The following is a 17,019-nucleotide window of genomic DNA, read 5'->3' as shown; positions in this document are numbered from 1 at the left end:
ATTATTGCATTGTTCAAAGGGGCAGAAAACCCTCTTGGGAAATCAAGCATTTAGCTCAAGTGTTTTATTTAGGAAAAACATCAGCGGAGTTGAGTCAAGAAATGTTTTCCACTTCATCTGGTCTCGTGTCTGCTCTTTATCCCAATTTGAGGAGAAGGGAACCTGATGATCATCTTTGGGATCTGGTAAAAAAAAAATTTTCCGGGGAGAAGAGGAGGCCCAGGCAAGGCCTTTGCAGAGGAAAGGCTTCCCAGGTAAGTCAGCTATAGGACTGCCCGGTATGGGAGGAGTAAAAGAGAAGAAGCCGCCCTGCCCTGGGATATAAAGTTCAATGTAAATTTGAACAGACCACAGACCACAAATAAAAACAGCTTCGTAATAGTGGTTATTCACGCTGAGAGAGAGAGAGGACGACTCAGAAAGGGCCATGCAAGTTTCTATGAAATTTCTCCGGTTTCAACAAGCCTAACAGGAAAGGGGTGGCAAAAAGAAAGGACTCCTGCAGTCTAAACCTTGCGCTGTACACATAGGGGCCAGCTACAAGGCTTTGGTGCTTCCCAGATGCGCTTAGGCATAGACTGGTAGTAGGCTGCAAAGAACACTGCGTCCTCCAGAGAGAGCCTAGTCAGCTCCCTCCAGTCTCCTCTTCTCTCTTTCATAAGTTCGCACTCAAGTTCACACCCAGCCCCCAATTTTTAAAATTTCGCTTCGTTGATGAAATCCTAAGTCCTGACGACCCTCCTCACTACTCCCTTACAAATAAATGCCTTCTACAAGTGGTACTAAGCGGAATGGATCCAGAGCTGTCCAGGTTGGACACCGCGAGGATGAATGGCTCACTACGCGGCCTTCCTAGCTAGGTGATGGTGCTTGCAAGCTGCAATTCTCTCCTTGGTCCAAGGGTCTCATCTTTCACAGAGTGGGCGGTAAAGGCGCAGAAGCGCAGAAAAAGGGGTGAAGAGATGGAGGTGTGCCCGGGCAGAGGGGAAAGGCGGGCCCTTGAGGGAGGAGGGAGACAAGGCTAAAGAGCAGGAGCTCTGGAGGAAGTGGGAGAGGAGTGGGAGGAGATAGCAAGTAGGCGGAGGAGCGCCCTTAAGCAGAAGGGAGGGCTAGAAGAGAGAGAGAGAGAGAGAGAGAGAGAGAGAGAGAGAGAGAGAGAGAGAGAGAGAGAGAGAGAGAGTGTGTGTGTGTGTGTGTGTGTGTGTGTGTGTGTGTGTGTGTGTGTGTGTAGGGGCGGGATGTGGGGGCGTGGTTTCATCGATACCCCGCCCCCTCCCCGGCCCCGCCTCCGAGCCTTTCGCGGCGCTCTGCAAATATGAAGAGACTCTGCAGCGGCGGCAGTAGCGGCCACTGCATCTCCGAGCTGTGTTCGCCGGGGCGGGTCTCGGGACTGGGGCTGGGAGCCAAGGGATCGGGGTCGGACGCGGAGAGGTCGAGCTGTGGTCCGGAACCCCGCGCAGACCGGGGCCCGACGGCGCCGAGGGAGCCCGCGCCCGGCAGTCCCGCGCTGCGCCCAACGGCAATGGGTCGCGCCATCGCCTGAGGCTGGGCCTGGCGGGCGCCCGCCGGGGGCTGCGGCCGAGGAGCCGAGCGCGCCCCGCACCGGAGCGACCCGCGCGCGCGCAAGAAGGGGACCGAGAGGGACGACAGCGAGGCCCCGAGGAACCCGGAGATGTCGTGCGTGCTCCGCATCCTGCTCGGATATCTGTTCCCAGCCCTCCTGTTGCACGGTGAGTCCTGGGGTGGGTGGGTGGGTGGAGGTCACGTCTTCCCTACGACTCACAGACGACGGTGGGAGTCGAGTTCCTCGCTCGGGACACTGCGCCCGCTTGCCCGATCCGGCCGGTGCGCAGAACCCCTTCCCCCAGCGGCGCCTACAGTGCTTTTTGCTGCAGCAGGCAGTGTTCTTTCTGGAAGGATGCGAACCTCGCCCAGACACATTTTATCTCTCACATCCGTGGCTGCACGGGGACGGGAAACTTTTGTATCCACTCTGTGGGCCTTTCCAGCTGTAAACTGTCACGAAATCGCAGGCTTTGCGGTCCCTTTTCCACCGCTGTCAGAGCGCAGCAGGGGCTCTCGGTGAGGTCCTGGCCTTTACGAGACTGTAAAGAGAAAGCTGTGATGGTTTATGGGGAGGACACGTCTCGCGGGTGTTTGTCTGCTGTCTGAGGACCAGTGTTTGTAGTCTGCCTTCACCTTGGCTCCGCGTTGAAGTTTAGTGTGTACTGCTGAGTTCTCTGGGCGCTAGGGGATTCTTGGTAGCGGGTCTTGAAAGCTAGACAGAAGGAGCTGCATGCCCGGATCCCTCGTGCTGGTGTGGGAAAAGTCTTCCTGCGCTGCTGCTTGCGATGGTTCCCCAGGCTGTAGGAAAACCTTAGCCGGACATCTGCGCTCCAAAGGGCTTCCAGAAATCGCACTGGGCAAAATAAGACGATTGCATTGGGGTGGACAAGGCGTGTTTTATGACAGGTGGTTGTTGATAATTGTGGCAGGCAGTGGTGTTTGGTCATTCTGTTGTCCAGAGCAGTGGTCAGACACCTGACGTTTCAGCCAAGTGACCTCAACTGCTGTCCTTTCTTAACACCCACTGAAGACACTCAAACTTGCAGCTGACCCTGCGGGAACCAGGACGGTGGGGGCACGCACCCCTCCTCCCCCCCAGAGAATCAAGGGAAGAGAAGGGAGCCACAGGCTTCTTTGTAGTCCTGCCGGGACAGATTTCAAAGTTCCCCTGAAGGCTTTGTGAACCTGCCTGCCCGATTGATTGCCAAGGTGTACACCGAGTCCCAGCCACCCCAGTGTCTTAAAAGTCAGGATGGAACGCTTGCAGTTCCAGGGCAAAAGAGAGAAGGTATAATTATAGGGTTGGACTTCTAGGCCCATCTGCTTAGAATTACAGAGCAGTTTTAATCTTTGGCTGAAACATGAAACAAATCAGAGCCAATGAGCAGATCAAACAGCAGCTGCCACACACACAAGAAAAAAAGAGAGGATGAAACAGGCAAAATTGCCCCCTTGTTAAAAAAAAAAAAAAACTGTTGTACCGTCTGCGGAAGAAGAGAGTAGTACTGTCACACGAAGAGGTACTTAGAAGTTTCATGTCCGTAGACTTTTTTGCATGATATCATTGTCTGCTGAGCTTCAAGGCCCATCCTCAGAAATACACTATGGCCCCACTTTGAGCCTTTTTCCCAACTCTTGAGAAACAGGCTGTGATGATATGCCCACTTATCAATCCAGCTGAGATAGGAATAGCGGGCAGAAAGCAAGAGCCGGCATATCCGCATGTATCATTCGGTCCGACGTAGCCAGAAATTTCCCACATTGAAGCCAGGAGGCTGTGATTCCTCCTCGGGTTCTGGGGAAGTCTCTCCAGCGGTGCCAGGAGATGAACAAGACAGAGGGAGTAAGGGCAGGAGGCAGTCTGAGCTGTGAACAGGAACAGGGCCAAGGAGTGTGTGAGTGTGTGTGTGTGTGTGTGTGTGTGTGTATGCGTGCGTGCGTGTGTGTGTGTGTGTGTGTGTGTGTGTTCATGACGAACACTGAAGATAAAAGGGGAGGTTGGAAAAGCTTCAATGGACAGCCTGGAGAGACCTTCAGAAAGCAATGCAACTTCACATTGAGACTTCGGTGATGCAATGATTAAAACAAAAGTGGCCCCAAGATCTACTTAGATCCAGGGAGGGGGTTGTGGGATTCGGTGCAAGAAGTTAACACACGGAGTAGTTATTGGAGTTACTACTGCTCAGGCTCTAAGAAAGCTTGGCTATAACTAGTTTAGGATGTAAGTATAAGACGCCAGAAAGGGTTTGAAATCTCTCCCTACCCCCAGTTTTTATGTGTCTGAAGTACTTTAAGAGAAAACAGGTATTAATCAACTTAACCCAAGGGAGTGGCTTGGTGAGCTGAACCATTGAGAGATAGCGTTTTTTTTTATTGTTGTTGTTGTTGTTTTCGTTTTTTAATAGGCTTCCGAAAAGTTCTGTAGCAAAAGCTAGAGCCTGCTCAATTATTTCAGTAGAAGACACGAGCCAGAAGGAAATCCCTGAATGGGTTAATGCGTTCTTTCCTGATATGGAGGCATGCTTTACTAACTGCCATGATAGATAGCAATTTTATAGATAAAAGCAAGTGTTGTATGGTTCTAAATATACTTGTAGCAACTTTAAAACATTTCCGACTGCGTGTATAGATTTGCTGCATGGACAAGCGAGGTTAATGAGAACAGCACAGGAGGCTTTCTGAAGGACTCAAGTGAGGATACTGGTGGCAGTGCCACTTCGTACGGGATCCAGTCTTTGTTCAGTTCCATTGCCACTTCGATTTTAATTTACTAGAAGTCATAAATCACCCCCAGATCCTATCGGTGAGTAAATTAGCTCTCACGGGACCTGGAGCTTTGGACTTTTACTCTTTCATACAACTGTAAATGTAGCTTGAGACCCAAGTTCAAAGTGTGCCTGGAAGTGTGCCCATCCGTCTGCTCACCTCCCCCTCAGAGTCTGCAAACAACTGCCCTTCTTAATCCAAACAAAACCTCCTGAGTGTCACAGAGGTGTGCAGCTGGCAGCGATCCGTTGTCACCGTTTTCTCTGCTGAGATGAAAAGGCAGTGAGATTCGCATGTCACACTTTAGAACTCATTCAGCCCCAGACACAGGCTAGCGAAGGTGTGCAGAATACACGGGGCTACCCTGACAGTGCAGCCAGCACACTTCCACCATGGAGCAGATGTTGGGAGAAGGCTGTGCCTCCAACCCTGTTTCCTTTTGTAGACTCCTTTGACGTCTCAGAGAAGTGGAGACCTTTGTAAGGTCCTCCCTTGGATTTAATTCATTCTAGCAGATGTTTAGGGGCTGCGGAGTTGGCTCAGTTGGTAAAGGGCTTGCCTTCCAAGCAACAGGATCTGAGTTTTATCCCAAGAACCTGCATAGGCACACTTGTAAACCCCAGTGCTGGGAAGGTGGAGGCAGGCATATTCCTGGTCAGCCAGGCTAGTCTGCTTGAACAGTGGGCCAGTGAGAGCCTGTCTAAAGAAGAATAAGAAAAAAAAAAAAAAAAGAGGCAGAGGTAGGTTATGTCTGAGGCCTGACACCTGAAGTTGTGCTCTGGCCTTCACACACAGGAATACACACCAGTGTGAACTTACACACACACACACACACACACACAGATGGGGAGGGGTGAAGTGGGTGGACTTTTAAAAACTGCCAGTTGCCAAATCAGTGCTTAACCAACAAACTTCAAGAAAACATTCGAATGGAACACACTAGAGATCTTCAAAATGCCATTTTCCTGACAATCGTTTTTGTAACAAACAAAACACCTTCTTCCCTGTTCCTTGCCCCTCTTTGTCGTCGTGAAAAGGATCATAACTTACTTGTGCACAGTCGGGGGCAAGGACCTTCGATAGATGTTAAGTGTTCGCTTGTTAAATAGATTGACTTGCATCACACGTGGCTGAGGAGTTCAGTGGTAGCCATGTGCATTCTTGGCCCTTCAAAGATAAAAGAACTGAACACAGGTGGGTGGTGTGACCGTGTCGCTGCAGACTGTCTAGCGACACATGGCAACCGAAGTGAAACCTAAAGCGTTAAGAAGAGGGATAGGTGCTGGCATGGTGTTGGTGATGTGTAGAGGCACAGGGCACATGGAGCAGGTGTGCCTTCAGCAGATCTGCAGCGATCACATGGGAGCCTTAGGAAAAACACCTGCCACCCTCTACCAGGACCCGGTGCTTCTGTGTCATGACTGTAGGCCTGTGGGCTATTGCTGGGTTCTCCCCAGCTCCAGGGTGAATTGTTCTGGAAAAGGGAGTGGCAGCGACCTAATGATGAGAACGGCGCAGTATGGGAGTCTGTGGGTGTTCTCCGTTCTGTAAGTGCCCTCCAGTTTTATTCAGTCAGTGAGCCAGTGTGCAGAAGGTTTGTCCGTGAGTTCACTGCTTGCTAGCTGCAGGGATGAGCAGGGTCTTTCCCTTTTCTTGAGAATTCCTGAGGAATGTCTAGTGGTCGTGAAGAAACGACTCAGAGAACCCCAGATCCAGGAGGATGGCCCACTGTGAGTCATTGTACTAGTCTGCTTTTGGGAATCCCGCACATGTACCACGCAAATACACGCATACCACAAATACCACACATGTACGTATAGACAGTGTACATACATGTCCCCCACAAACACGCTTCATGCGTAATTAAACACACATGTACATCGCACACGCAAACAACATATGCAGGACAAAGATCATATCACACACAGATACAAAGACACACGTACCCACACATGTATAGATGGTACAGATATCATAACTGTCTATGATATACACACAAACATCACACATGAAGATATATTATAAATAGGCATATACCGTACACAGCACATACATATATGTGTCCTAGGCATTTATCATTTATATGTGGTACACATACACACACACACACACATACACACGCACACACACACACACACACACACACACACACATGCCACATACATACAAAGGACTTGGCCATCTCAGTTCAGCCAGTCTATAGGCCTTTGTAGGTATTAAAAGAAGCCCACTAATCAAATCATTGCAGCCAGAAATGTGAAATCTTCACTTTATTATTTTTTTCTAAAGGATACATATTTTCTGTATGAAGGTTCACAGACCGTGTGAGCATTTCTCTTCATTTCTGCCTGTCACTGGAAAGAAACTTGGAATTAAAGACAAAAGAGAGTGTGGTGCGCACCAGGGCCCCGATGTGTTCAGCCATGGTGCCATCTGCGGCCCACAAGCCCTTGTTCCAGGACCTGGGAGCTGTGTTGGAGCTTATCTCCCCGTATCCACTTCAAAGCATGCTTTATAGTAATGACTGCTTGTTTAATTGCACAGGGCGATTTCATGGCTAAGTAATTACCTGTAGTTAAGCTAATCAGCCTCATTTTCTGTATCAGCACCAGTGCTGACTTGAGATACTGCACCCCTCTGATTATCGAGGCGCACACATTATGTAAAGTAGGGAAAGCTGCAGAATGAGTTTTGAGGAAGGGATTCCTCCAAACCCTCTGCTCAGAGACAGTATCTCTAATGTGTTGACACTACATTTATTTAGTTTTTAAGATTGTGTTTTAAGTATTAGGGTATGTCTCTGGAGACTTGTCAGACCGAAAATTAATTCAGTCCCAAGTGTGCTTGAAAGTATTCTTTTCCGGCAAATTTTGCATGGTGTTATCTAAAAACTGGCTTAGAAGATTTTACTTCCCAATCGGTTTTACATAGGCATTTGGAAACCAGAACCTAGCTAGATAATTTAGTTCCTAAAATGTTATTGAAAAATCAAGGATTTGGACCCATATACTTACCGTATGTCAACCATGGAGTTTGCATAAGGAAGAACCAATCACATGGCAGTTGTTTTGCCCTTTGTTGAGTAAATGAATGTTCCAACCACTGCCTCCTTCCCTTCCCATCTCTTCAGGGGTCTTCTCTGGTTTCTCAGTAGCCTGTCTTGCTCCTGAAAGCACCACAGGTCTAGGAAGGAGATGTGTGGGTAGCAGTACAAGTCCCAGTGCCGACTTTGGAAAGCTCTGCTAGGTACTACCTTCCAGGAGCATCACCCATGACTTCAAGTGATGCAAACAGCAGGACTCTTAGGCTCTTTTACAAAGTTCAGTGTTAAAGTCGGCCTTGTGCCTCCCCCTGATTCAAGCAAATCTGGGTCCTAGTTGCTGGCGTTGGCTATTCTGAGCAGCAGGCTGCTGTTGAGTATGTAGGTAGAGACGATCACAGCAAAGTCTAAGAGTCCTGGGTGCAGTCACTCTCCCACTCGTGGGAGTGTGTCACTCACGCGTCTGCCCCTGTGCATACTTGTGAGCACAGTTCCGGGATCTGTGTAATATTTGGAAAGTGATAATCTATAAATGCTTAACTGCACAGACTTAATTTGTTTTCAATAGGTGTACAATTGCCTTTCAGACTTCCACATTACTCCTACCCTCACATTCCCTCAAAAAAAAAAAAAACCCTACCCTTTAGCCATAATGATTTTATTTGGGTCCAGGCCATGCTTGAGATCATTTTCTGGAGAAGCTGTTTGATGGTTGTCTTACTCAGAATTCCCCTGGACTGGGAAACAGTGGTGGGACCTTTCCTGTCAGTGGGCACTGTGGCCAACTGTTCATAAATTTCCCTCAGTGTCTTCATGTCTAAGTGGTAGCTAGTGATTGACCAAATGAGACCATGTGAAAAATGAGTTTTCAGGTGGTGTATGACCATGGAGGCCCCTGGGTTGACCAGAAGTCCAAGCCTCGGCTACTTGACTGGTCCATTAAGGATACGCCTTGAAAAAGAAGTGGTGAGGTGTAACGATGTTGACTTTTGCTTCTCCCAAAACTGAAAAGGCTCCATCAATAGAGCTTCTAATTCCTGGACCTTAAACAGAAGCAGCACCAGAAAGAAGGTCATCCATAGTTTCCACATCAGTCAAAATATCCAGAGACAGTGTTATCCACCTACAAAGAGAAAGAAGACAGACACTAATATACTTAAGACATGGTGTGCCTTTTAAAGGTTCATGTGTATGAACCTGTGTGGTGAAGTCAGGTAGTGGAACCTTTAAAGGGTGGCCTAAGCCAGGCTGTGTTGATACATGCCTATAATCACAGTTTCTTAAAGACTCCAAAGATCAAGGCCAACCTGAGGTACGGTACAGAGTGAGTTCAAGGAGTTCAAGGACAGCCGGGCCACTTAGTGAGACCCTGTAAAGAACTGAGAAGAGGGGCTGAGGGTGGGGATGCTCAACAATTGAGTACTTGCTTAGCATGCCCAAATCTCTAGGCTTGATCTTAGCATGCACACAGCTCCAGGTTTGGTCAGCCCCCAGGACTGTTCCTCTTGCTAGGTGGGCCCTGAGGTGAGGCCTGGTGGGACGGGGTTAAATCACTGGAGGCATTGCCCTTGGGAAGAACTAATGCTGGTCTCAGGGAGTGAGTTAAGTTCTTTCAAAAGCAAGTTGCCTTAACAGATCACATGGAGCCCTTACCTGTTCTTGAGTGTGTTCCCTTCACAGTGCTATCAAGGATGCTATGAGCCACCATAGTGTGAGAAGCCACAACCCCCAGCAGAGCTAAGCAAAAGTCAATGCCATACTCTACATTCAAAAATAAACTTAATTAAAAACTTTTCTAGCCTCTAGTAGCTTGTTATGGGAAGTATATTTATACAATTATTAACACACATACACACACACTATAAACTCACTATAATACCTGTTCAGTCTTCTACACCTGCTGGTCGTCTGTTCCCTGGCTGAACTGGCTGCTTCAGCAGGTTGCTAAGCTGTATTCATGACTGAGAGCCATATAGTAGGTTGGCATTAGTCTCCTACTTTCCAATTATCTGCATAATGGATTTTACTTCATTTTCTGCTGGCTAAAAACACAACCATAACTTTCCTTCCCTATGTGAGTCTGTCCTTTTGAACGACCCATCTAATTGCTAACCATCACTCCTGCCTTTGCTTTGAACCCCTGGCTTTATTCCCAGAGCGCCCCTTAGTCATCTCTACCATCTCCTATCCAGACCTCCAAGCCAACAAAACTTACCTTAATTCATACTGTACTTCCTGATTCTAAAATACACAAGTAGTTAACAGGTATTTGTTAAGCTGGGCAGAACTTGTCAACAACCATGTGCGTGGTGTCCTGTGTTCCACTCCCTGATCTTTTCTTTGGAATCGTTCTAGAATGCAGGCTGTCAGCCCCACCCTTGCTCCCTTCTGTAGACTCATCCTAGAATGGTGTCTGCCAGTGCAGGCTTAGTTCTGAGTACTTGGTTTTCCTCAGAGCTCAAAGGGGGGCCAGCTCTGGGCCACCATTAACTGTTTTTTAGGAGAGAGTTTTTGAGATTGAGAGTGCTATTATTACCTGGAATAATAGAAAATTAGACCAAGTTCAAGAGGAGTGGCATTGTGTGCTCATTACACATAAATGGGCCGAAGCTCAGAGGGGTTGAGTAGTTTGTGCGAGTTCCTCCACCTAAAGTGTATTTCAATTGCAAGACGCCCTCCCTCCTTTAAGATCTACTTTAAGATCTTAGTGGCGAGTGTGCATCTTGCCGCTGATGGGGGTCACAGTCTCTTTGGTCTATAGGTATCAGTTAGGAAGAGTGGTGGACTCTGCCACTGAGCTAAACTCCTGATCCATGACATTGTTTTTGCCTGTGGTGACTTGGACAGAAGGATTCCCTTTTCCCCCATTCTTGTTTCCTGTGTAGGTATCTTGTACTTCTTGTTTTGAATGAGTTGCAAGTAGGTTGGTTTTGAAAATCAAAAGGTAAGCTATTGAGTCAGCATGCACACCTTTTCTCTATAAACTGCTGATAAATAACTCAGAGCCTGAGAAGAAAACCACTGCGAAGGGTCTTATAAGAAAGCAAGGGGTGTTAATTTGTCCTCAACAGGGAAAACGTTTATCATGGGAGGAATAACTGCAATTCCATATTTTCTCACCCAACATATTTGGTGGCTTGAAAGTGAGGATGCCCACAAAAATATAAGGCTGTGTTTGTGTTTTGTACATAGACACTTGATAAATAAATGTTTGCCCCTAAAGGCCAAAGGAAAATTCCAAGTCTCCTTGAACAGATAAGTGTTGAAGCCATCTGAGACTCCTGTGAATGATTCATGGGCATTGTTGAAGCATTATGTCATTGTTAAATGCAAGTGTTTTGTCTCTGGTAATAAAATAATAATGCATCTCAACTGCCATTGAAGTCTTGGGTTGAATAAAATTCTGTAAGCAGCAAACCCAGTTGTAAACTCAAGCTGCCCAGTTCAGGCAACTTCACCCCCATCCCTTGCACTCCTGGCTTTTATTAGCCAGGAGTTTATGATAAAGCATGCATAGAGTGCAAAGGAGTTTGAAAATCAAATTTTAGAACATAATTTGGTCATCACTGAGATGTTGGCGTTTTTATTGAATGCTGGAGTCACATTTCAAATAGAATCCTCTCCAGCTCTCATGCCTCAGGACTTTGATTAAGATCTATTTGAAGCTAGTTGCATTATAATTGATCATATTATTGACCCCCCAGATAGCAGATTATATTACATTTCATTCTTTGCCTAACAAGGGACATGTAGGAATGTTTAATGCCATTGGGTTAACTATAACTGTTGGAGTTGGTGGAGGTATGACACACGGCACTTTTGCATCCTACATTAGCTCACAACCAAACGAGAGATCAATGTGGATGTCTGAAAATAGGGACTGGATGATCAGAATTGTGGTAAATACTCCATGAGCGCACACAGTGTAGATGGTGTCCATCACAGAGTTCAGAGTTGTCAGCGGTTCACTCCTGACGCATCAGACTTCCTGCCTGACTCAGTGCCACATCTGAGCAGCAGCAGGGGCAGGGTCCTCTGTGTGTGTGTGTGTGTGTGTGTGTGTGTGTGTGTGTGTGTGTGTGCACTGTTTTGTTAAAGGTTGGTTAGGGAAAGAAAGCAATGTCTGAGTTTAGCAAGCTTGCTTCTTCCTCCATTGCCCGGGCCACCCATCTGGGAGATGACAAGTGAGATTCAAAGTGGTGCTAGGAACATCGCTAGAGGAAGCACCTTCCCTCCATGAGAACCTAGAAATGGAGGCCTTTGACTCATGACTATGACTATCAATAATGATGTCACTAGACAACGATGGCCTGTTTTTATTAGCGCCTGCGAGCAGCTCAGGCCATAGCAGTGGTGTTGGCCTTCGACTGTACTAGTAGCGTTTGCCTCATTGTAATCACCATGCATGACAGCAGCAAAGGAGGATGCTTTCGTTCTGGCTCCTTCTGTCAGAGAGGCTCCATCCTTCATGGCAGGGAAAGTAAAGGAGAGGAGTGTAGTTCATGATGGTGGGAGCATGTGTCAGGCAGGGACTAGAAAGCAGAAAGTGATGACACCAGGGCTCAGCCTGTAACCTTCCAATCCCTATCCCCAGTGACCTACATCTCCCTGCTAGGCTCAACCTCCTGAAGGTTCCACAGCTTCCCAAAATAATGCCACCCACTGGAGAGAAAACATTTCAAACCATAAGCCTGTAGGGAGACATTCCACATTCAAACCATGACATATCGCCATCAGCTTAGGTCAGGCATCTCTCACTGAGGTTTCCATTAGTTGACTAGTGCCCCTAAGAGCCTCCACCTCGTGGCTCCCAACTGTGTTTGAAGAGAGCTGAGGTGTAGAAGCAGTCGCTCTGTCAACAGTGCAGCGTTTTACAGAGAGAACCCTGAGAGTTCATATACAGAGACATACATCCTCTAACTGCTGGGACTGTACCCCTTTCCTCTGAGCGTTGGACCCACATATCTGAATATGAGCAGCCTGCAGGTTTCAAGAGTGGCTCCCACAATGGCCTTGACACCTCCTGTTGGACTTTACCTCTTGAAAGGTCCGGCCATCTCTTAACATCAAATCTGAAAGCCAAGATTCTAATTCATAAACCTTTAGACAAACCATAACAAGGGCATCCATTTGGAGTCTGTGGTGGCCAGATAATATGTGACTCAGTATAAGCATATAGGAGGCTGGCCAGGGAGCAGATCCCTGCCAGGATTCAGAGCTGTCCCCTGGCCCCTTCTCTTTCCACATCTTTCAAGCTATGTTTTCACCAATGTTGGTCGCTTGGCTTTTTCTAGTCCCGCACCTAAATTTGTCAGTTTGTGAAGACTCCCGTCTTGACACCCCTTCCTGCCGCTTCCCTTCAACCCCACCTCTTTTTTTTCAGTGCCTCCAGAAGAGTCGAGATCCCTTTGGAGGGTGGAACAAACCTTTCACAGGGGTCACCTAAGACCATCGGGGAACACAGATGTTTACATTACGATTCATAACAGTAGCAAAATTACAGTTATGAGGTAGCAATGAAAATAGTTTTGTGGTTGGGGGTGGGGGGTCACCACAGTACGAGGAAGTATGTTAAAGGGTCACAGCATGGGGAAGGCAGAGAACTACTGCTCTGGAACATGCCTCTCTGAATTTGACCTCGTAAGGTCCCTTCAAGGCTCTACCACCCAGGTGCTTGTGAAGACCAAGAAACCTAGCTGAATGAACCTGAACTCTGGCTTTGCAAGGAACTCACTGGGTGGCCCCAAGCAAGCTCGGTTATGATGCTCACAGGCTCCGTTTTCCACCTGGAAATTTATCTCCCAGCGTGTTCCCTACTTTGACATGAGCTCCGTGTGCAGCCTGGGGGAGTAAGCATGCTTTTGCCCCAGCCGTCACTCCCAGCTATAGACATGACTGCCTACCTGACTCAGGCCTGCTGCCGCCTCTTTTGCTTACTTTCTGCTCTTGTTTTTCAGGGCTGGGAGAGGGTTCTGCCCTCCTTCATCCAGACAGCAGAACGCATCCTCGGTCCTTAGAGAAAAGTGCCTGGAGGGCTTTCAAGGAGTCACAGTGCCACCATATGCTCAAGCACCTCCACAATGGTGCACGGATCACTGTGCAGATGCCACCAACCATCGAGGGCCACTGGGTGTCCACAGGGTAAGAGCTGAACCTGAGATAGGAAGGGGAAGGGGCAGTCTGGGAGTGGGGTCTAAGGAAGACCCTCTGGTGGGTTTAGATGCTAGCTTTGTGCGAAATGCAGAAACTGAGAACCAGGCAAACCTTGGAAATGATGGTTGGTTAAGCAAACAGAGCTAAGAGCTGTAGAAATCTTACGCCAAAAGCAGCAATGGTATCATAGCACTGCTAACTACACAGCGCGAGTGAATAGATCCTTGTTTACTGAACTTGGTGGGACCACTCGCATATAAAGAGAAACCATTAGCAAGTGAAATTAAGCGTCTGTGTTTCACCAGCCCTGAAACATGACTGCAACGCTTCTTATGGTCTAAATATTCTCGCCATATTCTGGTAACTTAATCTATGGCTTCAGGGCGCTGGGAGTAAGCTAAGAGCTGCCTCCGCTAGCCAGTTCTTAGATTCTTCACTGTGTTGTGAAGCTGAGATTAAGCCCAGTTTGAGCTCTGGCTTATCTTCCATTAGAGCTTTTAAAAATAGCCCAGAGGCAGATCAACGATTTTCTTTCTACCCATTAAATTGTTGAGCATTTATAAGACTAACTGGGATCTGATGACTCCTCCCTATACACAGTTCCTGGGGTATGGATAGCAGCCTCCTGAGACTCTGGGGAAAATAACCAAACACAAATGGATGTAAGACAAAAGAAATTCAATTAAATGATGACATTGAGCTCCCCCCCCAAAAAAATGTGTCTCTTAAAATAACTGTGATAAATTCTTTGCATATGAATTTTAAACGTAAAATTATAATCCAAAAATAGTCATTTACTAGGTGGCTGCTGTGGGCCAAGCAGTTGTGTGTATTTTGTGTATATAGTGGTGACTCAGACAGACTTCGTCCGTATTGTCAGAGATTTTACAGAGGGGCCTAGGGAGGTAGGGGGGAATGACAGCAGGAACAGAAGGAAAATGAGAGAGAGCCTTATTTTAGGTAAGGATGGGCCTTGAATGTCTAGTCTCTTCCTGCAGGAAGAATTATCTGTGTAGAAAAACTAGCCAAATTATGGCTGGATACAGAGAAAGCATGGCCTGACCACCTTGGAGACCTCACTAACCCCAGACCTGCAACCTAGCTCCCTGTAGGTGACTCTGAACTATCTTTCAGAATAGGTCTTTTTGCTACTGTTGTTGATCTGGGGTAGGTTTTTGTTGTTGTTGTTGTGGCGTTGTGTTGTATTGGTTTTTTTAGACAACATTGCATTGTGTTGCCCGGGCTAACCTTGAACTCCTGAGCTCAGGTGATCCTCTTGCTTAAGCCTCTGAAGTAGCAGGGACTACATACAGGTATGTGCCACTGTGTCCAGCTAACAGGTCTTCTAATTTAGGAAAACTCGAAAGTGATTGAATGATGTCATGCCTGGACCATGCTTAAAATGAGATTTGGCTTTATTAAAGTGCACTTCAGCTGTTTCGTGGCAAATGTATGGGAGCAGCCATAAGCCGGAAGTGACTATTGAGAGCCTTCCGCATGTTCACTAGAGCTGACGGTGGCTTAAATGAAGGGATGGGAGAGCAATGCAGAAATGCCTGGGTCTGAGATACACTAAGTTCAGGAGGGAAACTCCACAGGCTCTTGATGCTGAGGTTAAGAGAACAAAATGAAAGAGAAGAGGTCTTCCCACCTCTACCTCCACTGGCCCCTAACACAGCTCACACTAAACTCCAGTTTCTTGGGGTCAAAAGCCCAGAGTAGTCTTTGCCTCTTTCTTCTGCCTCCAGTGACCAGTGCTCAAAGAATTATGTGTTTTATATCCACAGGGCATTATTCAACATGAATGGATATATTTACACAACAGTAGTACCCATATTAAGTACTAGTTACCGCTCATCGGTCTGCCAACTCAAAGTCTAAACTGTTGACGATTTTAAGAAGCACCTGTGTTTGGGATTTTATCCCAGTTGCTTGGTTTAGCCATGCTGTCTGTCAGCTCAGCTCAGAGTTCTTGATGTGCAGAGGTGGGATTCTGATGAGCTGAGTTGGCAATGGAAAGACCAGGTCTGACCCACTTCATAGTCAAACTCTGGGCAATAAATCAAGGACTCCCCTCCCTCCACTGATACAGGTTCTTCTGTGTCTGTATTTTGTCTTGAGGACAAAGCATGTTAAAATATCCCTGAGCCCATGAGCTATTTTGCTTCATAGACCCAGTCACAAGTTTCTGGCTTGGGAGCCTAGCTTTTATCTAGAGACATTTCTCCTTTGTCAACCAACACAAACCAAAGGAATCCTGGTCTTTCTTATTATGTTAGCTTTGCTCCCACTTGATTGCCTTTTATTTTTTCCCCACCAAGAGAAGAATACTTTTGAGTGACTAGAAGGGCAAACTTCCAGTTCTGCCAAGATTCCATTTCAGAAAAAAGGACATCTCACTCATACCACCCTAGACAAGGTCTGTCATTTGAAGTGTTCTCTAATCCTTTTGGTCTACCAGGTAGCTGTTCCTGTACAGAATAGCAACACGCTGTCCCCTCTTATCCAGAGAGAAGGGAACTTCCCTGTGAGGCCCCTGTTTCTCCTCACATAGAAAGAGTGAGAAACCTTTAGATGAGAATAGTTAGGGTCAGTTGTGGAGGTTGCATTGTCTAGATTCCTGGTCAGGCTCTAGCACTTGGCTTTTTTTGAGTGTGTGTATGTGTGTGTGTGTGTGTGTGAGAGAGAGAGAGAGAGGGGGGGGGGAGAGGAGAGAGAGAGAGAGAGAGAGAGAGAGAGAGAGAGAGAGAGAGAGATCTTATACATGTTTCTTTTGCCTCAGATGTGGATAGTCATCAGACAGGACACCTAAGTTGTTGTGAACGTTCAATAGATTAACTTTTCACGGTCTTTCTCTCTTCCACATGCCATTGGATTAACTCAAGATTTACCTGCTCTTTCCTTCAACAGCTGTGAAGTGAGATCGGGGCCAGAGTTCATCACAAGGTCTTACAGATTCTATAACAATAACACCTTCAAGGCCTACCAGTTTTACTATGGCAGCAACCGCTGTACGAACCCCACCTATACGCTTATCATCCGAGGCAAGATCCGCCTGCGCCAGGCATCCTGGATCATCCGTGGTGGCACCGAGGCCGACTATCAGCTTCACGGCGTGCAAATCATCTGCCACACGGAGGCAGTTGCTGAGCAACTCAGCCGACTGGTGAACCGAACTTGCCCAGGCTTCCTGGCTCCTGGTAGTCTCTGGGTACAGGACATAGCCTATGACCTGTGGCAAGAGGAGAGTAGCCATGAGTGCACCAAGGCTGTGAACTTTGCGATGCATGAACTGCAGCTCATCCGTGTGGAGAAACAGTATCCCCACCACAACCTGGACCACCTGGTGGAGGAGCTCTTCTTGGGCGACATCCACACTGATGCCACCCAGAGGGTGTTCTACCGGCCATCCAGTTACCAGCCTCCCCTGCAGAATGCCAAGGTACCCACCCACCTAACCACAGAGTCCTGTGGATTCTGCATTCCCCGGACTA

At 47.4% G+C, this 17,019-nt stretch overlaps 1 protein-coding gene across 1 annotated transcript in view; it reads left to right on the top strand.

Annotated features, from left to right (window-relative positions):
- The first annotated feature begins 1,284 nt into the window (after positions 1-1,284).
- Positions 1,285-17,019, top strand: part of Apcdd1 (APC down-regulated 1) — a 29,911-nt gene continuing 14,176 nt past the window's right edge. Inside the window, exons 1-3 of the mRNA XM_085699798.2 lie at positions 1,285-1,730; positions 13,330-13,513; positions 16,436-16,967. Coding sequence (XP_085555924.2) covers positions 1,673-1,730; positions 13,330-13,513; positions 16,436-16,967 — 774 coding nt within the window. The 5' untranslated portion in view covers positions 1,285-1,672. The remainder of the gene's footprint in view (positions 1,731-13,329; positions 13,514-16,435; positions 16,968-17,019) is intronic.

The sequence above is a fragment of the Myodes glareolus genome, chromosome 13 (assembly GCF_982192425.1).
Source record: "Myodes glareolus chromosome 13, mMyoGla1.1, whole genome shotgun sequence".
Classification (NCBI taxonomy): domain Eukaryota; kingdom Metazoa; phylum Chordata; class Mammalia; order Rodentia; family Cricetidae; genus Myodes; species Myodes glareolus.
Note: the sequence above shows the minus strand (reverse complement) of the source record. Positions and strands in the feature narration are given on the sequence as shown.